Source organism: Podarcis erhardii (genome assembly GCF_964252035.2).
Source record: "Podarcis erhardii genome assembly, chromosome: 13".
Classification (NCBI taxonomy): domain Eukaryota; kingdom Metazoa; phylum Chordata; class Lepidosauria; order Squamata; family Lacertidae; genus Podarcis; species Podarcis erhardii.
The window spans coordinates 19,328,280-19,351,634 of record NC_138502.1 but is presented as its reverse complement, the minus strand read 5'-3'; the positions used below and the strand labels follow the sequence as shown (position 1 = coordinate 19,351,634).

General features: G+C 46.7%; 2 protein-coding genes across 8 annotated transcripts; both read right to left on the bottom strand.

Moving 5' to 3' along the window:
- Positions 1 to 597: 597 nt before the first annotated feature.
- LOC309327751 (CD276 antigen-like) lies at positions 598 to 4,897 on the bottom strand. Its single transcript, XM_081837212.1, has 3 exons — positions 4,342 to 4,897; positions 2,556 to 2,888; positions 598 to 978 (listed from the first exon to the last, which is right to left on the bottom strand). The coding sequence occupies exons 1-3, from the start codon at positions 4,394 to 4,396 to the stop codon at positions 746 to 748; spliced, it is 621 nt and encodes a 206-aa protein (XP_081693338.1). The 5' UTR covers positions 4,397 to 4,897; the 3' UTR covers positions 598 to 745.
- An 841-nt stretch (positions 4,898 to 5,738) lies between these two features.
- On the bottom strand, positions 5,739 to 23,199 carry LAT (linker for activation of T cells). Of its 7 annotated transcripts, none has more exons than XM_081837206.1 (14): positions 21,304 to 23,199; positions 16,192 to 16,379; positions 15,746 to 15,960; positions 15,587 to 15,614; positions 14,911 to 14,963; positions 12,004 to 12,046; positions 9,485 to 9,552; positions 9,169 to 9,201; positions 8,871 to 8,928; positions 8,028 to 8,086; positions 7,430 to 7,483; positions 6,427 to 6,480; positions 6,192 to 6,266; positions 5,739 to 6,036 (listed from the first exon to the last, which is right to left on the bottom strand). In XM_081837206.1, the coding sequence occupies exons 3-13, from the start codon at positions 15,852 to 15,854 to the stop codon at positions 6,193 to 6,195; spliced, it is 633 nt and encodes a 210-aa protein (XP_081693332.1). In that variant the 5' UTR covers positions 15,855 to 15,960; positions 16,192 to 16,379; positions 21,304 to 23,199; the 3' UTR covers positions 5,739 to 6,036; position 6,192. The 7 variants fall into 7 exon arrangements, with proteins under 7 accessions (XP_081693332.1, XP_081693335.1, XP_081693331.1 ...); XM_081837209.1 differs by having other exon boundaries at positions 15,746 to 15,859; XM_081837205.1 differs by lacking the exon at positions 16,192 to 16,379 and having other exon boundaries at positions 21,288 to 23,199.
- Between the last annotated feature and the right edge of the window lie 156 nt (positions 23,200 to 23,355).

Sequence of the window (23,355 nt, the reverse complement as noted above, 5' to 3'; positions counted from 1 at the left end):
GTGGCACTCATCTCGCTTTATTGGCCGAGGGAGCCGGCGAATAGCTTCCGGGTCATGTGGCCAGCATGACTAAGCCGCTTCTGGCAAACCAGAGCAGCGCACGGAAACGCCATTTACCTTCCCGCCACAGAGGTACCTATTTATCTGCTTGCACTTTGATGTGCTTTCGAACTGCTAGGTTGGCAGGAGCAGGGACCGAGCAACGGGAGCTCACCCCGTTGCGGGGATTCAAACCGCCAGCCTTCTGATCGGCAAGTCCTAGGCTCTGGTTTAACCCACAGCGCCACCCGCATCCCAAGGAAGATGATTACTGGTGAGGAAATGCATTGGAAAGTGTGAGGTGACACTTGCTTTGAGGCAATGTCATTCAGTCTCCCCACAAATAAATCAGGATGAGTGGTCAACGAACAGGTCATCTGCAAGCACCCAGGCACTCCTCAAGGCTGGCACCCTCAGCAGTTCCCTGTGTCGCCTCCTGTTTAATCCAACTCTTGTCTCCACCCCACCAGGTTCCAGGCCCTGATGCACTCAGAAATAGTCAATTCAGCCCCACCCCTCCACTGCCATTCAGTACATGAAATGCCCTTCAACACAGTATTAATTCTGAAGCTGGTTTAATGGTCATAACATCCCCCCAGGGAATCCTAGGAATTAAGATAGTGCAGGCATGATTTGTCAAGAGACTCTAAGCCCTGTCACAGAGCTACAGTTTCCACATTTACTTGGATAACACGGGAAGCTTAAGCTAAATGGGTTTGAAGCCTATTTTGATTTGCAGCAGTGCAGAAATGCAATCAGCGTGAGGGCTCTGGCATGGAGGGGGAGGCAACTTCAGAACTGCACTCTTGCTGGTCACGAGCTCCTGGAGTTTGGCCTCGAGTTGCTTCATAGCTTCCTCAATTTGACGCAGCTTGCTCAGGATATCTGAACGGCTGAGACACGGGGATGAAAAGGAATCTTCCAGATCTTCCTCGGGGTCTGCAGGGAATTAGTATCAGCATCCAACACACGGTAGGGTTAGAAATGAATGAATGAAACACAGAAATCAAAACTGAGACACTTGTGATGGACCCATCAATATCTTCTGTACTTCTCCCATGTTTAAACACAATCCATACAAATACCAAAAACTGAAATTGCTACGCAGAATGACAAGGCACTGTAGTAATGTTTAAGCACTGGGCAAGTCTTTTCCCACCTCGATTTGATATAGCTTTGTTCATAGCTACCTGCCTAGTCGCCTAGGGTGAGTAAGGCACACCACCTGCAGGCAAATCAAGGCAGGAGTTACTTGTAAACTAGAAGAGAGCAAAAGCTTTTCTTTTATGGTGCAAAATGTATGCCTTTAATGTACCCCAAATTATTAACATTATGCAGGGAGCAGGGGGAAGACAGGCGAGTGTCTTTTTGTTGATATCTAAGATTTATAGATGTTAGCTAGGCTCACTTAATTTTTAAAATGTGGCTATAAGCCGAATTAAAATGGAAATAAAATGAACCAATGTAGAAGGTAAAGGCTGCATTTTGGAAGTCTTCAGAGGAAAACAAGCCTTCCTCTTTCATAGGGTGTTTGAAAGGGGAATGTGTTCAAAAGAGATGGGGGCTAGGAATAGATATTTACTGAAGGGGGGATAGAGAGAGAGAGAGAGAGAGAGAGAGAGAGAGAGAGAGAGAAGTGAACAATGGGGATGGGGTGGGTTTCTAGGATAGCTGCACAATTCTGTGTCAACCTGTGGCTGATTGCTATTGATTTGTAAATTATTTAAATTGATGGGTGCGGTTTTGTTTGATTATCTGCTGATATTGTGTAGATAAATTTTATTGTGCTGTGTGTGAAAGTGATTCTGCAGTTACTATACTCTGAATTAATATAGGGTGGCAAGGTGACTTTTGTTGCATATTTGGACAGTAATTGCCTTGAATCCAGTAATGTAGAAAATAAAACTTTAAAAATGGAGTGGGGGGAGAGATTAAAAAATACATATTATTAATTTTACAGGGGTTAAAGGTAAAGGTAAAGGTACCCCTGCCCGTACGGGCCAGTCTTGACAGACTCTAGGGTTGTGCGCTCATCTCACTCTATAGGCCGGGAGCCACACTTCCGGGTCACGTGGCCAGCGTGACAAGCTGCATCTGGCGAGCCAGCGCAGCACACGTAACGCCGTTTACCTTCCCGCTGGTAAGCGACCCCTATTTATCTACTTGCACCCGGAGGTGCTTTCGAACTGCTAGGTTGGCAGGCGCTGGGACCGAGCAGCGGGAGCTCAACCCGCCGCGGGGATTCGAACCGCCGACCTGACGATCGGCAAGTCCTACACACTGCGGTTTTACCCACAGCGCCACCCGCGTCCCATAAAGGGGTTAAGTACCATCTATACATCATTTTCATAATATTTTCCTTTAACACCGTACATGCAGTAAACTTGACCCCTTTTCTCCACAACCTTTCCCAATCTTCAACTGTTATGTTGTGTCCTGTTGGTGCATGGTTGCGCTTGCTCATTTGCTCGCTCGCGCGTACACACACCACCTGACACACCATCCACCTCTCTTACCTGCAACTTGCAAAGTCACTTCCCGGATGCGCACTTCCGGCGTGTATGTGACGTAGCATCTGTAGTTGCCAGAGTTTCCAGTGCCAACCCGGGAGATGAGCAAGGACGCGTTGCCATTCCCCAGCTCTTCCCGGCTCAGGCTGACGCCTTCCCTGGAGGTGGTCACCACATCGTCAAATTCTGCCAGCTGCCTGCCCCGGTGGAACCAGAGGATTGAGAGTCGGCTGAGGTCCACAGTAGGCTCGTCCACAGTAAAGATGCAATTCAGCAAGACATCATCTCCAACCGCAGCTTTCACCAGAGAGGGCTCGGCCTGCACTTGCAGCTTCCCGGCTGGGTCAAGCAACACAGAACAGACACATAAGAAGAGCACTCCTCTTCTGCTTAGGAGTCAGGTCTCACAGTCAGCTGCCGTTTGGCAAGTGCTGAGAAATCAATGAATATGCAGGCATGTGTGAACTGGCCTTAGGGTGGCAGGCAGCGCATCCTACTTTATCATTCCATTTGGGTTGCTGCCTGCTTAACAGAAAATATAACCACTGGACACCTGATATAGCTCAGCTGGTTAGAGCAAGGTGCTGATGATACCAAGGTCGCAGGTTTGATCCCCATATGGGACAGTTGCACATTCCTGCATTGCAGGGGGTTGGACTAGATGATCCTCAGGGTCCCTTTTCAGCTCTACAATTCTGTCTTCCATGTGACAGGGCCCTTGAAATAGACCATCAACACAGGTCACAGTCTTCCCCAGGATGTTGAGATGGATTGCATTTTTGTTTCAATTATAGTGACTGTGTCCATATTTACATCCAAACATACAAATTAGCACATGCAGATTTTACACAAATATATCTTTTTTTTAAAAAAAGTTATGTGTTTCCTCTTCCTCAGTGATGCCTATGTGGCCATAAATATTATTATTGGGGAAATCCAAGGACCATCTTAAACGGCATCAAACTGATAAGCCATACAGCCAAAGATCATCCAGTGATCCATCTTTCATGGTCCATCTTGCCTAAATAGCTCAGTAAGATCTCTTACTTGTAGACTGTCCTGGGTTCAAATCCATGCATCTGTACCTAAAAGCTTACCAGCTAAGAGGGTTGAGAAGAGACTTTTTCCAAATCCTTGGAAGGCTCTTGCCAATCAAGTTACTGCACCCACTTCAGATAAGCCATCTTAACTTCATTCAGGGGTTGCTTCCAGGCTTTCACTGTATTCGGGTGCGATTTAGTCACGTACAGGTAAATTCAGGTCCCATAACTGCAATGGATTGGGAGGTCTCATGCAATAAACCTGCTTCCCCAAAAGGTCAGACTTGCAATAAGGAAAGTGACAAGGAAAGGCATTGAAAGCGTTGGATTGCACCTGCTCCCTTTTCCAGCCCAGCAACACTTCATGCCAAGTGCCATCCCCTACAACCACTCCACTTAAGTGGTTGCACATTGCCTTCCAGAATATTAGATAATTGTGAATAATACTGCTATATTAAGACTGACTTCCTTGGGAAGTGGTGGGCACTCCTTGGCTGGAGTCTGGAGATGGATAACCCGTGGCCCTGCAGATGTTCTTGGACTCCCATCAGCCCCAACCAACACGGCCAATGGTCAGAGATGATGGGAGTGTAGTCCAGCCAGATCTGGAGGGCCACTGGTACCACCAGCAACCTTTCAGTAGTGCATCCTGCATTGAGCAGGTGACTGAACTAGATCTTGGCCTCTCAAGTCTCTTACAACTCTTAAGATGCTTTTGCTGCCCACCTTCAATTTCAACGCAGGCAACTCACCGGCTTTTCCAAGGAAGCAGGAGGAGGTGAGGAGGATCAGTGTGAAGAAGCCCATCCCTGCAAGCAATGACTGTTCTTCTGGAGATTGTGGAAGTCCCTTACAGCACAGCAAAACACAGCCAAGGGGGAACGGCTTGTGTGTCTGCTTCCATTATCAGCAGAGACAGCAGACTGTAAGGGCACCTCAACACTCTCTGGCACCCCAAGATAACGGGGTGTTTGTACTTGCCTGGCACTGCCCCTGTGATCTCAACCCTGTCTATCTCTGTTGTTGTCCCTACCCAGTATTCCCGTGGTTATTATGCAAGAAACATCTGGCCTATCTTGAATGCTGGTGGCGACTTGGGTGTGGAATAAAAATGGCATTTGCCTCGGGCAGATAGTCGATTCAAGAACCTGGCTGCAGGGCATCACCCTCTGCCCCAAAGGTATTGCACCAAGAGGCTTGTGCTTACAAAACATATGGAAGATAAGATTAAGAGTGGCAGCGGCTGTGACTTGTTCCATCCATCAGTGTATGCCAACTTCTCGTAAACAGAAGAGGTTCCCCCAACCAACGTTCCACTTAGAGGCGAATGGAGCTGGGCAGGTGTGGGTATTATATGACTCTTGTTCACAAAATGAGCAGCAATACCTTCAGGACTCTGTGAATCCAAGGAAAAGCAAAAATAAAATAATCCAGTAGCCTGCATCCCTCTCATCCTCTACTGTGTTGCACAGAGGACAGGCAAGTGTTTATCTGGAGTTTAGAAGGCAGCCATAAATTTTGTTTACACTGTATTCTGATAAGCTTTTGGCCTCCTTTAATTTCCATCTCCTTGTGGATCTGTTTGATCGGCTTGATTTAATGCTTTTTTTTTTTTTTAATGACTTGTTACCAGTCCTTTTTTTTCCTTAAAAAGATGTTTGGGGGTACTCTCATTTTCCTACTCATACTGCTGCTCAATGAGGTCAAACTTAGATTCACAAAATGTTAGGGGTATGCGTACTCCCAGAAAAAAAGCACTGCCTGTTACTTTAATGATGGAAACTGCCTAGGTGCCGTGCTTTTGAAAACTGAAAGATGGAGCATAAATAAGAGTGGATGAAGCACAGTGATTCCACATTAAAAGCCTTGTGTGTAAGCATCCCAAGTCGAGGAAGCAAAAATGTTGCATAATGTCTCTAATACTCTGTCGTCCCAAGTAACCGAATGCAGGCTGCAGTGCTCAAGGAAGCAAGGAACCTCCGAGGTTCATTTCAGTTGAAGTAGAAACCAAAGTTAGAATCCCAGTGCACTGTTTAGCAATTGCCAAGACTTATCTGTTCACCTGATCCCTGCAGACTCTGTTCAGACCCTTCTAGGCATCTCTCCCCATCCATAATCCTGCCCAATTCCCTTTCAAGTACAACAATGGTGGAATTACCAGTTTTTTATTTAGCCAAGAGACATAAACAACCCAGAATGCTTTGCGGGCTGGGGGGGTGGGGAGTGTTAGAAGACCAGTTCCACATGGACAGTCAAGCTTCTGAATCTTGCTTCCAAGATTCTATAGTATTGTGGAAAATTCTCAGGATGTGTCAGGCAAAGTGCAAAGGAGGGCAATAAGTTATGGCAATATTTGAGGGTGACTGGGAAGACAGTGTCCTTAGGCCAACCAGGTAATGCATCCTGCATGTAGGTGACTGGAGCAACCGGCAAAGGAACCTTTTAACCTAGGGAGAAAGAGATGTTGGTTAAGAGTCTACAAATGCTCAGAGGTGATTGCTGGCATGCAGGTTCAAGGGTTGCCCTTCTATATGAAGCCACATCCACACACACACACCCCACATCCGTCCCGTGCCCCAAACAGACACCATAATCCAGATACCTCAAAGCCCAGGACAGACATTCTCATAGTCCGGAGTGTCATCTTCACTTTCCCGATCACTGGTGCCACTGCCAACTACAGGAAAATGAAAAAGGACTTAAAATTATGGCAGGGAGATATAGGGCCCCACCCATAGCCCTCAGGCAATTAGTGAGAGAAATGGATAATGAGGGACTATAGGGAAATTAAATGAGAACTTCCTAGCAGGCCCACACAGCAGGCTTTTTCTACTCACCGAAACAAGGACCCACGATGGTAGCTTCTGGTTCTAGTACGTTGACATAGTCACCTTTGACGGCGAGAGAAAATGGAAGATTTAATGAAGGTTCTGAGGTACATCCAGTGGAGAGACTGGTGTCCACTGGGACTGTGTGGGCAGAAGGCAGGGAGGTCAACAGTAGGGGGAGCTAGACCCAGTGATGGGTGGAGCCAACTCATTCTAGTTTTCTCCACACCCTTCCTTCCTGCCGAGTTTGACAAAGGCAACCCTGAAATTAAGGCAGAAGAGTCCAGCAGATGGCGCTACCTCTTGGACCGCTTGTAAGGAAGGAGGTCGTCAAAAGGGGTTGGGCTGAGGACAGACTGAGCTTGGTGGGGAAGTGTCCTGTTTGTCCTGACGGATCACCCTGCACTGCACCCACCTCAGCAGTGCCTCTTGCTTGCTCAGTCACAGCAGAGACAGCATGAAGGAGCTGGTTTAACTCAAGAAGACCCAGTTTCAAGTCCCCTTCCACAACCACAAAGCTCCTTGACTCAGCCTCTGGGATGGACACATAAACAGTAGCTTATGTGGGCCATCTGCTCAGCACAATGAAACCTGCAGCATACAGCATTTATTTTTTTTTATTTTTTTTTGCCAAGATGGTATACTGCTTTGCAGGAGCTATGCAAATTATTATACGGTTTTAAAAATATTGGAAGCAAGGCTGCTCATAGCAAAGTTTTTTTAATATAAGTCTCCGGCAACTAGTGCAAAACTGGGGTCAGCATTGGCTGGATCTTTCAGTTAGTTGCTTCTGCCTGCAACCCTAAATGCCCTTACTAGGGAGCAAGCTCCACTGAATGCTCTGGGACACCAAAAATTAACCTTCCATCCACTCGATTCTGCCTGGCCCTGATTCTGCCTAATGATATGTCCAGCTGTGCCCGACATGTACAAACCCACCTCCATTTTCAATGCAATCCTATGCCCACATTCCTGACTACCCAGGCCCCATAGATCTACTTTGCACACTCACCGGGCGAATTCCGCTCACACTCGAGCACATTCTCATACTGCTCCCCTAGGGAATCTGAAAAGGAAAAACCGGAAGCACTTCAAACACTGCCCTTTCCCAATTGTGTCCCAAGTTGCTTTCTCATTTAGAATCACTGTGATGCAGCAGTGATGGTCAAACTTGGCCCTCCAGCTGTTTTGGGACTACAGTTCCCATCATCCCTGACTATTGGTCCTGTTAGCTAGGGATGATGGAAGTTGTAGTTCCAAGACAGCTGGAGGGCCAAGTTTGGCCATCACTGGGTTAGGGTGTTGCAGCAGGACCTGGGAGACCAGGGTTCAATCTCCACTCAGCCAAGAGGCTTATTGGATGATCTTGGACCAGGTACTGTCTCTTAGCCTAACCTACTCTGCAGGGTTGTGTGAATGGGAGAGGGGAGGAGCCATTTGCAGCACCTCCGAGTTCCTTGGATGTAAGGTGGGAGAGAAATAAATGCTACATTTAGATGACCCTGAATTTTAAGAGGTTGTAGACAGATGGGTTGCCACAACACCCTCCAAGAGAACCCCAGCCCCGATGCCAGGAGGGAGTCAGTCCATCCCACCTGCTGCCAACTCACCTGTGGAAGCACCGTCTTCATTGCCTTGATCTGTAAGTGGCGCATCTGGCAGCACGTCACTGTGGAAGAGAAGGGAAAAGAAGCTTTGGTGCTGCACTGATCAGAGAAATAAGCAGTTGACTCCTGCTGAATGAAACCCAGCAATCCATCTCATGCAGCATTGGCTGCTCGGACTGGCAGCAGTTTTCTGAGGTCAAGGGCCAACACTGCTTACGGTATATATTTTCATTTGGATACTGCCTTTTGCAGCTAATCCTAGTCCCAAGGCAGCTCTGTACTGGAATTGCATTTTTAAAGGTGTTTTTAGATGTTTTAGATTTTTTGTGTGTGTTGGCATCCATTTATAACATATTAACTGCTGGTGGTTTAATATTTTTCATATAATATTTCATATGTTCCCACCACTTTCCCTACTGCAAAATGCGCGCTTTCTTTCAAAGTGGATTTGTTGTGCAAAAGCAGCAGAGTGATTTGGTCCGCGGTAGTTGTGCAAATGTAAATTTGCTAGTATGAAGTATGCAGATTTAGAAAATGGAATCCGTTTTGCACAGTCTGGAGAGGATCCAGATTTGGCTGGACTACAACTCCCATCACCCTTGGCCTTTGGCTGTGCTGGCTGGGGCTGATGGCAGCTGTGGTCCAACAACCACACATTCCCTATCCCTGCTTTAAGCAGTGAACAACACTGATGGAGCAAGCGGAAGAAAGGTGGTATATAATCCATTAAGCAGAGATGCTGGGGACTTTATAGATGCAGAGTACATAGTGTGCCAACAGGTTCCTATGAGTGATCCAGCTAAAATCCATTATAAGGTTTGACCTCTGACCCCCCCCAAGACTTACATGTATGGAGGGATATAGTTGTCATCATTATCCTCATCATCAGTGGCACCAGCTTGTACTGGAAGCACAGAGAGCATTAGCAGAGTTATGATATGCATATGAGCTTACATTCACATATGCTGGGAACCCCCACCCCATACTGAGCCAAAACCAGCCTGCAGAATCCAGTCACGGTGAGACACAGTCAAGTCCAAGAGCACTGCAAAACTCAAAACTGCAGAGCAAGTAGATGACTCATGCAAGTGAGCCAAGCTGTATGTTCCAGAAAGTGGCCTTAAAACCAATAATTTCTACTCACCTTCACCTTGGTTTTCATAACTGGGAATGCTTTCTGAGACAGGGACATGCCACAAAGAGAAAAGGAGGGCACTGATTAAGCCTACTGAGTGCCTGCAGCTTCCCAGACCAATACCATTTGCCCCTCATCCCCCCCGTTTCTATTTCATAGAAGTAGACCTTCAAAAGGCTATTCATCCCAATGGCTAGATTCCCAACCTCAGCCTCCCATTGCCCTTTAAAGGCTTCGGTAGGAAAGAAGCCCCCCAACCCCTCCACTTCCTAAACCTTGCAAAAAAAAACCACCACCACCACCCCCCATTTCCTTCACAACTCACCATTATCCCTTTCAACTTTGTATGACGGTGCTGGATAGGAAAGACTGCATGGGGGGCATCTGCTGTGCCTGTGAACAAAGAGGGAAAGGGGTTAAATACAGGTATGAAAGAAGCCATGGAATGACAAGGGGACCAAGATGATGCTCCCAACATGCTTTTCTTATTCCAGCCATCACCCCCATTTTGACGAGGAATCCATAGGTGCTGAAAGAATGCCAACTGGAGATATTCTCTGAAGCTGAAGGCAAGTGATGCTTTTGCATCTAAATGTAGGGTTTTTTAAATTTTCTCTTACCAACTCCCCTGTGTGAAAGATATTAGGGAAGTTTTTTTATGTTTGATGTTTTATCATGTTTTTAATATTCTGTTGGGAGCCACCCAGAGTGGTTGGGGGAAACCAAGCCAGATGGGTGGAATAATAATAATAATAATGATGATTACAGATAGGTAGCCGTGTTGGTCTGCCATGGTCAAAACAAAAAGAAAAAAAAAAAAATTCCTTCCAGTAGCACCTTAAAGACCAACTGAGTTAGTTCTAGGTATGAGCTTTCGTGTGCATGCACACTTCTTCAGATACACTGAAACAGAAGTCACCGGACCGGTGACTTCTGTTTCAGTGTATCTGAAGAAGTGTGCATGCACACGAAAGCTCATACCTAGAACTAACTCAGTTGGTCTTTAAGGTGCTACTGGAAGGAATTTTTTTATTTTGTTTTAATAATGATGATGATGATGATGATGATGATGATGATGATGATGATGATGGATGATGCACTGGGAAGGGTTAAGAGTCAGACTCTTATTTGCCCAAGCATTTTGGAGGACCTCGGAGCTAGAATTCTGCCTTACTCTTTTGCTGTATATTGCTTTGCTTCTTTATGGGTTTTTATGCAGCATTTGTTATATTGAGTGAATAGTCACCAGCTTAAAGCGTAACAAGGGAGCTAACCTCTTCCACACAGCATTCAGAATCACATTTGTACATTAATGTAAACATCAGTACAGTTGGATGCATTTTGAAGTTGCCCACTGTCTGTCCACCCCAGGGGGTGGGGAGGGGGCATGGATGTCTTTACATGGTCTATGTTTTCAAACCAGATCAGAGCTGGTTGGGAGGGACACACTTACTTACTTACTTACTCTCTCTCACACACAGCAACATTTTTCAAGAAACTACAGGATCAATGTGGGCAGTGGTGAACATTGCGTGGACAGGCGGAGTCCCCCCAACCCTGGGCGACCCCCGAGCAGAATAATGACTCAAGACAACATGCTATGGGATTAAAATTGGCCACAGCTTTATTAAGTTTCAGATGAAGGGAGACCTTGGCTCAGGCATTAGGCGTTTATCCTTCCCAGTCCCCAGCTGGGGATCTGGGAGGCTTCAGGGTTATCCACAATGTGTGGGGATTGGGCTGGCTCTGGAGAACATATGTTCAAGCAGAGAGCCCCCCCCCCCCCCGGTTTCGTCGCCGTCACAGGGGATAGCAATGACAACCTCTCGGCATATGGCCAATGCCTCCCCTCAAAACCCCTTTAATGGGGAACCCTGGGATCACCACCGCAAGGGGGGTCACCGCTTCACGCCCCCCCATTTAGGAAGATAGACTAAAGGATTCTGCCCAAGGCCTGAAACCACCAAAGTTGTGACATTTTAAGCAAAACCTGCCAATGCAGGAAAATTCCTTTCCGGCCCTTCAACAGCGACCGTGACGTAGCAGCGCCCGCATAACTGTGGAGAAGAGGTTAAACTGCAAAAGAAGGCTTAACTGAGGGAGGGCAGGGTGGGAGAAGCTCTGGAGCCAACTGACGCTTCGCAGGTAAGATTCACCTTCTGTTGTGTGGGCAGAGCAGTCTCTCCCCCTACCTGGCTGATCCCCTGGCAATGCCTCCCCAGGCGGGATTGGGCGATTGGCTGACGTAGGCAGAGACCTCTAGGTATCCAGCCTGGGGAGGGCAAAGCCAGCCCGTACTACCAGGAGCCACACTGGGATGGGGGGGGCTGCACATGACCATACACCCCATTTGATGTGGGGAGTGGTCACTGTACCCATACAGCTTTAAAACCAGCGGTGACTGATGTGCTGATGTTCCCCCACACGCAAAATACATTTGCTTGTGTGCAGACATACAGTGGTACTTCTGTTTCCGAACATAATCCATTCCAGAAGACCGTTCGGAGTTCTGAAACGTTTGAAAACCAAAAACTCAATAGCCAACATCTAGGCCTCAGGATCTTGCACTCAGCAGACGCCGCGTAGTATGTTCGACTTCCGAGGCGTGTTCGAAAACCGAAGGATTTACTTCCAGGTTTGAGGCATTCAAAAACCGAAATGTTTGTCAACGGAGTTGTTCGAAAACTGAGGTACCACTGTACTAGAGGGCAAGGCTTCAAGCACATGTGCTCACTCACAGAAACAAGCTTATTCTTTGCTCAAAACAGAAGTGTGTGGTGTTGGGGATGTCTGGATGGATGGATGCTCAGTAAACAGCTCGCAAATTGTTCAGGGACTGCTTACCTCCACGTGTCTGGTTGGGATGAAACAGCAGGCCAAGGTGGGGCTGAAAGGTTGAAGAAAGAGAAGAACGCAGATGCCATCACCTGAGAGGATTGCATGAGATGCCAGCTTTTGGCTCACCTCCCATGCCCCACCCCCCAAAAAGCAGCAGCAGCACAAAGGCCACACTCAAGTCTTTAATGGCTTGGGAGGACCAGGTAAATTGAAAGGTTGTCTTCTCCCAAATGCACACCCACTCAAACCTTAGGTTCCTCTCTTCAGAGCCAGAGGCCCTACCTCATCAGCCCTGCCAGGCTACAGGAGGGGGCAGCTACTAGGGAGAGGGCCTTTCTGGTGGTGGCACCTCTGCTCCAAAAGGGCCTCCCCAGAGAGAGCTGCTTACCATCAGGTTTGTGGCCTTTTTGGCACAAGGGGAGACATTTGCTTTTATCCATCCGGGCCTTTAAAAACAATTTGAATTTTAAAACAACACAAGATCTGGGCTCTAATGGTGTAAGCTGCATTTGGATAACGGATCACAATTTTTCACGCTGTGTTAGCACATTTTAAAATGTTTTAAAATTATTATGTTGTGTTTTGTTTTGCAAACCATAAGGGAATATGTTTTGATGGGTAGCCATGGGCATCTGGTAGCAAAGTTTTTCAAAAGTTTTTAAGAAGATGTAAAAGTTACAGGACCCTCAATACATAAATCAGGGCTACAGTTTGAGAAGTTTACAATCCCAATTAAAATTGCTTTCCCCTGCCTGCACTATTGTGAAGAAATCCTACTCATTTCACCAGTGTTTCAATGTATTTTGAGTGGTGTGCTTTGTCATTTATATTCTGATGTACACTGCAGTGTGTTCGGTGGGGGAAGTCTTCTTTCTGGTCAGGTAAAAGTTGGTTTAACTGTCAGTGGGGGACCTTAACTGACAGCGGAGGAGGAGCTGGAGATGGAACTCAAAGTATGCAAAAGACGGATAGAAGATACGCATACAGTATTCTGGTTGGTGGTTGCAGGTTTAGAATGTTAATTAGACAGCGTGATTGGCTGGGGCTAGACTGGCAGACTATAAAGCTGGGTGCTGGCCAGTCAAGGAGCTCAGTCCAGGCTGGATCACACACAGAAGAGGAAAGAAGAAGACCTGAAGGGAAGGCAGAGTGGCCAAAGACTGGCTGGGGTAAGTCAGGTGAATCACTCGGCTTAGGCTGAAGAGCCAAGAAGAACAACTCATCATTTACAGCACCGAGGCAGTGGCAGAGGAAGAGGGGTGTGGTGGGGGCGGTCCGCCCCGGGTGTCATGCCTGAGGGGAGGTGACACCGCCCCCCGCTCCCTGGGACACTCGCCGTGGGCCCAGCTAGCCCCGCCCCCATGCGCCCAGCTAGCCCCGCCCCTGGGTGCACAGCATGTGCGCTGCTCCGGGTGCCAGAGCAGCTAGCTCCGCCTCTGCCAAGAGGGCAGAGGTGAATGACACTTTTGGCTGCTGGACTCTGGTGTCTGGAAGGAAAGCAAGAGTATAGATTCCAGTACAGTGGATGCTCAGGTTGCGAACGTGATCTGTGCGGGATGCATGTTTGCAACCCGCAGTGTTCACAACCCACATCTGAACATGCGCAGGTTGCAATTCGGTGCGTCTGCGCATGTGTGACCGCCAAAACCCGGAAGTAACCCGTTCCAGTACTTCCGGGTTTCAGCGGTCTGTAACCCCAAAAAACACAGCCTGAGGCGTCTGTAACCCGAGGTATGACACTACAGTAAAAGAAGACATGTGCTTCTCAGTACGTCAGTTGGGGTTAAAACAAAGGCTTCAGTAAAAGTCCTCAGTTACAGTGTTGGTGAGGCACAACCAGGGTGAAGTAAATACAAGGGCAATCTGACAAAAGTGTTTTAATGGGGTAACTAACCGCTTTTGCAAAGCTGTAATAGTAGTGCAAAGTAAGCTTTTGGAATCAAAGTAACACTAATAAATTAGTACAGTATATAACCATCTAAAAATACAGTACTACTGTATATTAAAGTTACCACATAAGCTGGTGCACTATAGAAGCTTGCAACACATAGATGTTAATACCTTTGTTAAATATAGTAACTACGGACCATGCCTATATCGCAGAGTTACTATTAGGATTATTGGTGTGTTAAAGGTGCAAAGGGTATAAGTGATATTAAATGTTGGCAGTGGTAAGGTTTTAGGAAAACCACTAAGTGGAAGTTGGGTTTTGTTAATAAAATAAGTAAGGAAATAGGCCCCCCTCCCCTCACCACAGCTATTATATGAGTCTGAGGGAGGGGGCTCCCAATGAAAATTTGGAGAGGGGAGTCACATGCACAGCAGCTCATGGATATTAAATAAACAAAAAAAATCTGACTTTCTCACAAATTAGTATCACATGTAGTTTGCTTCTGACTGGCAATGAGCCAAAAGACCATGCCTTGTTGAATTTAAGAGTGTAAGAGCCTACTGGATCAGGCCAATGGCCCATCTAGTCTGGCATCCTGTTCACAAAGTGGTCAGCCAGATGCCTGTGGGACACCCAAAAGCAGGATTTGAGCATAATAGCGCTTTCACTTCCTGTGGTTTCCAGCAACTGGTATTCAGAAGCATTGTTGCTTCCAACTGTGGAAGCAGAGCATAGCCATCAATGGCATTTCAGATTTAAAAGTTGTAAGTTTGGAGCAGAAGATATTGTTAGGAATCCTGTAAGATTGTGGCTTGATGAGGTGGTGGTGGTGCTGAGGCAGAACAGTGGGGCAGATTTGTTCAATGAGACCCCACATGGCTGTATCAGCTTCCCAAAGACTTCAGTGATGGTAATAAATAATAGTAGTAGTATTAACAACAACAACAACCAAGAGCAGATAAAGCCAGAGACTACAAACCAGCCCTCAATTTTAAAATAGCTCTGAATGGGCAGCTACTCACAGGGAGGACGTATCAACTTGAAGGTTGAACTTGAACGTGCACTAGTTGAAGGCCTGTGGGGGCAATGCATTAATCATTCTTCTCTTCATGGACAGCACAGGAATCATGCTTGAGAGACATATCAATCTGCTCCCCCAAACAGCACAAGAAACTCTCCCCTTCCAGGTTTTGGATGAAACATCAGAAGCTGTTTTCTACAGAGTCAGGCCATTGGTCCATCTCACTCTGTAGAGAACAGCCTGCACCATGGATGGGGAACCCAGGGCTCTCCAGCTACTGTTGGGACTCCCAATGTCCACCGGCCTCAAGCCCCACCCTCCCAATAGCCAGGGGCTATTATAGTCTAGCAACATCTGGAAGGCTACAGGGTTCCTTATCCCTGGTCTGCACTGACAGACATGGGCTGTACAAGGTTTCAGACCAGAGTCTTTCTCAGCCCTATTAGGAGATGCCAGGGACTGAACCTGGGACCTTCTGCATGCAAAGCACTTGAAAGAGTAGCATGCTAACACCACAAACAATTTCCCTTTCCTCCACTGTATCAAAAAGTGGCCTTCGGGCAGTATCCATGTGCTTTGCCACTTTGGGAATTGTATAATAGAGTTGGGGTGAGAAATGTTAAGAAATGCACCCCCCCCCATTTTACCCCCAAATTAAACCCCGGCCAGTCACTTACTTGTACTGGTAATCATCAACAGATTGTGCTGTTGTGAGAGAGGGAAAGAGACACCAATGTAATTAAGAAGTTCACTGGGGTAAGAGCAATGAATGGAGAAGTCAGGAACTGTTTGCTCCTCGGGGAAAGGAAGTTTGGGGAGGGCGGAAGAGACTTAACTGTCTAATTCAGGGTCCCGGCAGTCAATGCAAAGCACCAGTAGAATCACCAGAAGTGGGACAGTAAATGCCAGCACCCAGAAGATGTCACCCGTGTGCGAGGCATCCATGCCACCTGCAAGGGGGACAGTAGCAGTATCCTGGAGTCAGGGCAGGTGCAAACTCCGAGGTGAAAAACAGCATTGAGCAGCTTAGCGGCACAACATGTCAATAGCCCTGTGGGGAAAGAGCCAAATTCCAGTTCTCGGTGTGCGTTAAACAGATAATGAAACCAAATATAACTGTTTGTCCCGGTCCCTATCCACCCAGAAAATTCAGCTTATTGAAATGTCTTATTCAGAATTTATTTCGAGTTTTGACAGCGCTTGGGTGGATTTTCACACTATGTAGCAGCAGCATGTCACAAAAGATAGCCGAGTGGGGGGAGAACAGCTTGGGCTTGCTTACATTGTGATGTGGTAGCCCCTTCGCTAGGCCCGATGAATGCTGGAATGTTAGGAGACAGAGCAGCAGAGAGGCATTTGTTCTCTCTTCCTGAATGGGAACTTGGAACATTCAGTATCCAACAGGTAGAGGAAAGTGTGTCTTGGTTGCTGTTTTTCAGGCCACAGCCTTAGCAAGTGTGGACGTCTCAACTGGTAGACCGTGGAATGGTTGGCAATAGATTGGCAAGTGTTTTTCACTCCCAACAGTTTAACAAAAAGATTCCCCCCTCCAAATTTAGGTTGTTAGAATCCCCGTTCTACAGCCACATGCTAATTTTTTATTTAGGTCATCCCACTGTATGATTCATGGGGTTCAAGAAATAATTGGCTCCACCCCACTGGCCACCATTTTGTGTCTGACTCTGACCCAAGCTACTGTTTTGTGTCCGCCTCTGGCCGGTGAACTGTGGGGTTCTAGCAAAAATCTGAAGTAGATTCTAAAAAACACGAAGTTTGCCAGGCCTGCACTACAAGAATGTTATTCAAATTTCCTATCAGGGAATCCTTTTTACAGCCTTTTACCTGCCTCCAATAATTCTTGCCCATCTGCCAATGAAGCGGTGGCAAATCACAAAGGAAAGCACAAGGCTTTTTTTCTGCCTCGGTCAAACTTAAAAGCCCTCCCTCATTTTTTATTATCTGAGTAGCACATCATGTTGTCTCAGTGAATGCTTTGCAAATGTATATAAATTTCATTTTGGCATTTCAGTAAGCAACTCACTGATAGTCTTGTGCACTGTGTTTTTCTGCTCTAGCTAGACAAACTACTTATCCTAAACTCCTAGGGTATAAACAGATATAAGAATCCCAATTTTGCCAATGGCTGGCATCCGTCTGTGGAAGCAAAAAAAAAAAAGAAAAAAGAAAAAAGAAAAGAAAAAAAAAAAAAAGAAGAAAAAAAAGAGGGGGAGATAACTTTTTGCTACAATTTTGGGAGTTATCTCCACGATACTTATATAGTTTGGCAGCAGGCCTGCGCGTAGCTTGTCTGAGGCCGGGGCAAGAGTCCCTAGTCGGCTGAGAGGTCTAGGGTGTTTTTTGTATGACAGCTTAAGTCTTTCAGGGGCCCCCACCTGGCTTAGTCCTCTGAGACCTTGGCTGCCCCCTTCCTCTGCACCAGCCTGCATTCTGGGGGATTTGGGTCCCAAAAAGTTGCTGTTTGACTCTGCAGGTAGGGAAACATTCTAGGCCGAATACTCTGTTCGCTCAGGGTGGAACAACATGGCCTGTAGGGCCTCACCATTGCCCTGTGTGCACAGAGAGATACTGAGCCTTACGCAACATTGTTCCCTTATGAATTTGCCGCTGGAAGGCAATCAATAGCACAGAGAGAGCTCTCTTTTAAATGCATGTGCTAATCCCACCATTACTGATAGACCACAGAAACCCCCACAGATCAGCCAGGGAGGCGATAACAGGAGGGAGCACAGCAGAGCGAGCAGTGGTCCTGTGGAAATAACCCAATCGACAGGCCGCTTAACTGCACGCAGCAGCAGGATGCACAAGAAATCTCCAAGAGGCTGGGCCGAAAGAAAATGGTTGGGGTGGGTGGTTCAAGAAGGCTTTAGAAAGGAGGGACCCCCCCAAATTCAATACAAGCTTGGAGATACAAATGGGGTTCTAAGCTATGATCCACAGTACCTTTCAGCAGGATGCTAATTCACAAAGCCAAGGCACGTATACACATTCTGGATTTGAACAAGAGAAAACAGACAACAGCGTCATGGTTTGCCACAAAAGTGACCATGATGGGGAATAGATAGGGAAGTTAGCTAACAGAATTGCTTTCAGAGGTGTCTGTTAGGAGACATTTGCACTAAAATGCTGATCAATTTTCTTGAGGATTTTTTTTAAAAAATTGCAAACTAATGTGAAGATCTGAACATAAGACTGTAAAAATGAGAAAAAGAGAGAGACCCAAATTGATAGGGTTTTGCCATCCCCAACTTCCTGAAAGGAGCAGTGTATGTTTGTGTGTGGAGAACTCACTCATTTCCCTAAATACACATAGTTTTGCAATGCAAATTCTCCTAACAAAATGCATTTTCCCTTGTACATGCCTTTTAAATGCACACATTACCCCAGTATACACATTTTGTTATGCACTGCTTGGTTAGAGAATTGCATTGCAAAATTCAGAAAAGTGCAAATTTCAAAAGACGGCTTTATTTCAGTTCATGTACAGCTTCGGAAAGTGTGGATTAGGTAGGTTCACTTAATGCCAACAGAGAAATGCCAACTGAATTGGATTTCTCCCTCACCCCTAGTCTGAAGGCACCTATGGCAGCCACTGTGCTGAAGCCAAAGTGGTCTGGGTCTGGATGGGAGATTGGCTAGAACCCTCCCCACACCTCCTTGAGCTCCAGGGAAGAGAGACAGATGTAAACAAAATAATTTAAAAATGGACATAGGTTTTGTCAAGGTACTCCAACTGAAAAAGATTGCTGTGGACTAGAAACTTACATGGATTAAATTGCTGGGTTAGGAGGTATAGTGGAGACATCTCCATCGTGAATGAAAGAACATCATAGAACTACTTGGAGCTGATACTTCTATACTTGGGTGTTGGCATGTCCTGAGGCACTAGAAGTGTCTTTTGCCAGCTGCGTATGGTACAAAATGTGCCTTGATCATTCCTGGTCTGGGAGAATTTACAGTAATTCAGGCACTGGTGACTTCAAGACTGGATTACTGCAATGCACTTTATGTGGGGCTTCCCTTGAACTGAACCCGCAAACTTCAGTTAGTGCAGCACAGTTGCTGGCAGGAATGAGACCCTCTCTGCATATAGTACTTTTGCTCAGAGACCTGCACTGAATTCTCACTTGCACCCAGGCCAAGTTAAAGTATTACTATTCACATATAAAGCCCTTAAGCATTTGGGAGCAGGTTACATGCAGGACTGCCTTTCCTCGTACCTCTTTTTTGCACCTGCTTAAAACATTTTTTTTGAGGCAAGCCTATCCAGATAGATGTTGCCATGTTTCAATCCCTTTTACAGTTAATATTATTTTTTAATGTTTTCAGTTGTTTTCAATTGCTTGTTATTGATTGCTAATTTTAATTTTTTTTGTCAAACGCTCAGAGCTTTTACTACTATTGAAGAAGGGCAGTACCAGTCGTACCTTGGCTCCCAAACACCTTGGAAGTCAAAGGTTCTGGTTCATGAACGATCAAAAACCGGAAGTGAGTGTTCTGGTTTGCGAACGTTCTTTGCAACCCGAACATCTGATAGGGCTTCCGATTGGCAGCAGGAGCTTCCTGCGGCCAATCAGAAGCCGCACTTTGGTTTCTGAATGTTTTGGAAGTCAAACGGACTTCCGGAATGGATTCCGTTCGACTTCTAAGGTACGACTGTATCTCAGTGGTGGAGAATCTGCTTTGCATGCAGAAAATTCCAAATTTAATCCCAGGCATCTCCAGGTAGGGCTGGGAAACCCTGGGGAGCTGCTGCCAGTCAGTGTTGACAGTAATGAGCAAGATGGACCAATAGTCTGATTCAGTCTAAAGCAACTGCTTCTGCTGCTCCTAACTGGGGTATAAATGTTGTTAATAAAAACACCCACACACAACCATCCAAATGTTTTACCAGATACTACATTCCATGCCACATTTCCTACACAGAGAAAACCTGTTCCAGAAGCCCGAGGTGGTAAGTGAAGGTTGTTTGATGTTCCCCTCCCCCAGAATAGGGGGAAAAAAGAGTGTGGGAACAGCAGTGGGAGCAGGGGTGACTCACGCCAGTGACAACAACCCACAGCCGGATTTGGGCGCCAGCGCAAAAAGCCTCGCTCTGTGTTGTGGGTGCCGTGGGAGGGAATTTGCAGCTGCAATTCTGCAGCTGCAAGGTTGCAATGTCTTGCTTGGGGGGAGGGAGAGAAGAGAAGTTAGCCGAGACCTTCTAGGCGCCACTCATGATTCAGTAGGTGGGAGGGGGCAGGGAAAGAGATGGGGCCTACGAGAAACCTACCGTTTGATACCTCTGAATAATGCCAAACTCTCTCCTTACACACATACACACACACACACACACACACACACAGAGAGAGAGAGAGAGAGAGAGAGAGAGAGAGTCTCCCCACTTCTACTCCACTTGATTGGAGCGCTGGCAACAAGCCAAAGTGACCACAAACCACGGGTTCCGTTACTGGGTGGAAACTGGCTTGTTGGAGGGAACTGGAGCAAAATGGCAAAACGAAGGGGTGGGAAAGTTGGTTGGGGGCGGAGGGTCCCAGGCCAAAATCCGAGGGAGGTTGTTCTGTGGATGTGTCTGTTCTATTTCTTTTGCCCTCTTCTACGTAGTGTTACTCGTTTATTATGCCCCACACCCTTCAAAGCAAGCCCAGTGTTATCCAGAGATGGATAAAGAGGAGGGAGGGAAGGAGAGAGTGAATGCAGTAGCAAGACAGAAAAAAGATTGTGATCAGAACAGGGGGTGGGGGAGGCACAGGGCAGGAAAAGAAGCACTCTGTGCAATGAAGAAAAACTATTTATTGATTCCCGCTGTTAATCTGGGTTTGAATTTGCATTCCTATGTACCCTGGTGGGGCAATGGGCACAGCCTAGCCAGCAACAAAGGCCACAGACCCAAGATTATAGCCAAAATGAACTAAACGGTTTATTGATGTACAACTACACAGCTTTAGTGTAGGTCCAAATGACCTCCAACACATCATTTTCAATTCTCAATTATTTCTATATTTTGAGGTGTCAAAACTGAATTCTTACAAGCTTGAGTCTGTGGTCCTGGTCACTGGTTACACTACACTCACTGGGACGCTCAGGAGGAAAAAAAGACTCCAAACTAACACCCACATGAAATAGTCTTTTCCGCCTCCCCCCAGAATCCCACCCCCCTCACAGCCCAGCCATCTGCACTGCCATTCCTTCCTCTTTGTGCCCCCTGCACAATCCCAGAAGCTGAAACTCAGCTCCTTCCGCCATGGGACCCAGGGACCAGAACCCAACCACCTGGGATATGATATTGCCACGACAAGGGTCAGCACCTAAGTACTCCTCATGCACCACCACTGCCTCCACCTCCTCTTCCTCACTCACATCAGTGAAAACTCACATCTGGGGTTCCCAGTTCACGCCTGGATGGAGCCTTCTTTTCTCTGCTGTGGCTGAGACGGTGCTGCTGTTCGATTGCTTGGGCAGGAAGGAAGCACCACAGCCGCCAGCAGGAAGTTGAAGGGCAGGTGCACTAAATTATGACATTTGGGGGAGGAAGAGAAGGCACATCATCTTGGTACATGTGTCACATTCAGAAGCTCTGGAGATATCAGCCAGACATCAAGGGGGCCTCTAAGACTTTGCCAATCCTTAAGTCTGTTCCAGATCTACCTGCCTCCTCCCAACTGCAAGACACCCCAGAATGTGCTCTGAGAAATGTGTAACTCATAAGTTCTCTCCCAAGGACAGAAGGGGCCCTGTATGCAGATATACCAGAGGATAAGTTTTATATGCTCAGTACAGTGGTACCTCAGGTTACATATGCTTCAGGTTACATACGCTTCAGGTTACAGACTCTGCTAATCCATAAATAGTGCTTCAGGTTAAGAACTTTGCTTCAGGATGAGAACAGAAATCGTGCTCTGGCGGCACGGCAGCAGCAGGAGGCCCCATTAGCTAAAGTGGTGCTTCAGGTTAAGAACGGACCTCCAGAACGAATTAAGTACTTAACCTGAGGTACCACTGTAGAATCAAGTGGTGAAGCCTTTTCTGGACTGTACCATCTGGACTGCAGGCTGCAGGGGTGTGTGTGCAATTTGCACATTTCAATGCTTTTCTGAGGGTGGGGAGCCTTCCCATACATAAAAGAACGAATGACATCTCCATGCCAAGCTGGATGCAGCGAGGCATGTGCATTTTATCCAGATATGTACCCCATTTATTATGATGTGAGATTGGAGAGGCATCTATTTTAATGGGAAATAGAAAATCAAAAGAAACCCACTTCTCCTTACCTCACAGCACCCTGGCTTGCAAAGCACGCTAAACATACTTCTTGTAGAACTCCACACACACACACACACACACACACACACACACACCCAAATGGGAAGATGGGTTTGACCCAACCTCTCAACCTGCTGTTTTTCAATGTGCGGGGAAGTTTACAATCCTCTCCCTGCTCTTCAAGAAAGATGGTACAGTCCGGGAAAAGGCATTTGGCACTTCTGCTGACATGAAATAAATCTACGGGAAAGAGATTCACCAGCCTCTCTTTGTGCATTGAGCAGTGGAAAAAACAATGTATCTCACCCTGCTTTCCCCCACCCAACCAGCAAAGAAACACGGCCGATATGAAGTACATTGGTACCTCCGGTTACAAACGCTTCAGGTTACAGATGCTTCAGATTACAGACTCTGCTAACCCAGAAATAGTACCTTGGGTTAAGAACTTTGCTTCAGGATGAGAACAAAAATCGTGCTCTGGCGGCGTGGCGGCAGCGGAAGGCCCCATTAGCTAAAGTGGTACCTCAGGTTAAGAACAGTTTTAGGTTAAGAACAGACCTCCAAAACAAATTAAGTTCTTAACCCGAGGTACCACTGTACTAGAGACAATCTCAATAGAGACTCTCATTCTTCCACTAAGCCCCTGGGGGTTTCCTCCAAGCCCTCCACAAGGGCAATTCAAATCTCATTTCCATTCTTTGCAACCTGCAAATGCTACAGATGACCATTCATTCCTCAAGGATTAACAGGCGTGCAAATCATCACACATACCTTTGACCTCAAGCCAACATCTGTTCCGAAGCGTAGAAGGGCCTCTATAGGTGGTGGTGGGACACCTTTCAAAACCAGTAATAAACCACACCCAAGCAACCCATGAAGAAACTCATTTTGATCTGAAGGAAAGAACCTCAAAAACCAGTATGTTTATTGTAGCATAAACCTTCATGGGCCAGAGCTCACTTCCTTAGTGGCATGGCATGTTATCCTCAGCTGACAGATCTATCTATCTGTCTGTCTCACATAGGCTCTTCTAGATTGGGCCCTGAATCTGTTGCAGCAAAGAGCAACAACCCAGCTATTCCACTGGAATGTCTCTACAGAAGACACCTGGTTTTACATCCCGGTGGCACCACAATCTGAAAACAAAAGAAATAATTTCAAGTAA

What these genes read in the sequence shown, in the direction of transcription:
- LAT (XM_081837205.1), bottom strand. Translation starts at nt 15,854, where the DNA reads ATGGATGCCTCGCACACGGGTGACATCTTCTGGGTGCTGGCATTTACT. An exon ending in CAAAGTTGAAAGGGATAATG is followed by an intron (nt 9,202 to 9,484) that starts GTGAGTTGTGAA and finishes TCCCTGTCTCAG; the next exon opens with AAAGCATTCCCAGTTATGAA. An exon ending in GTGTGAGCGGAATTCGCCCG is followed by an intron (nt 6,481 to 7,429) that starts GTGAGTGTGCAA and finishes TCGCCGTCAAAG; the next exon opens with GTGACTATGTCAACGTACTA.
- LOC309327751 (XM_081837212.1), bottom strand. Translation starts at nt 4,396, where the DNA reads ATGGGCTTCTTCACACTGATCCTCCTCACCTCCTCCTGCTTCCTTGGA. An exon ending in CTGCTTCCTTGGAAAAGCCG is followed by an intron (nt 2,889 to 4,341) that starts GTGAGTTGCCTG and finishes TGCTTGACCCAG; the next exon opens with CCGGGAAGCTGCAAGTGCAG. An exon ending in AGTGACTTTGCAAGTTGCAG is followed by an intron (nt 979 to 2,555) that starts GTAAGAGAGGTG and finishes AATTCCCTGCAG; the next exon opens with ACCCCGAGGAAGATCTGGAA.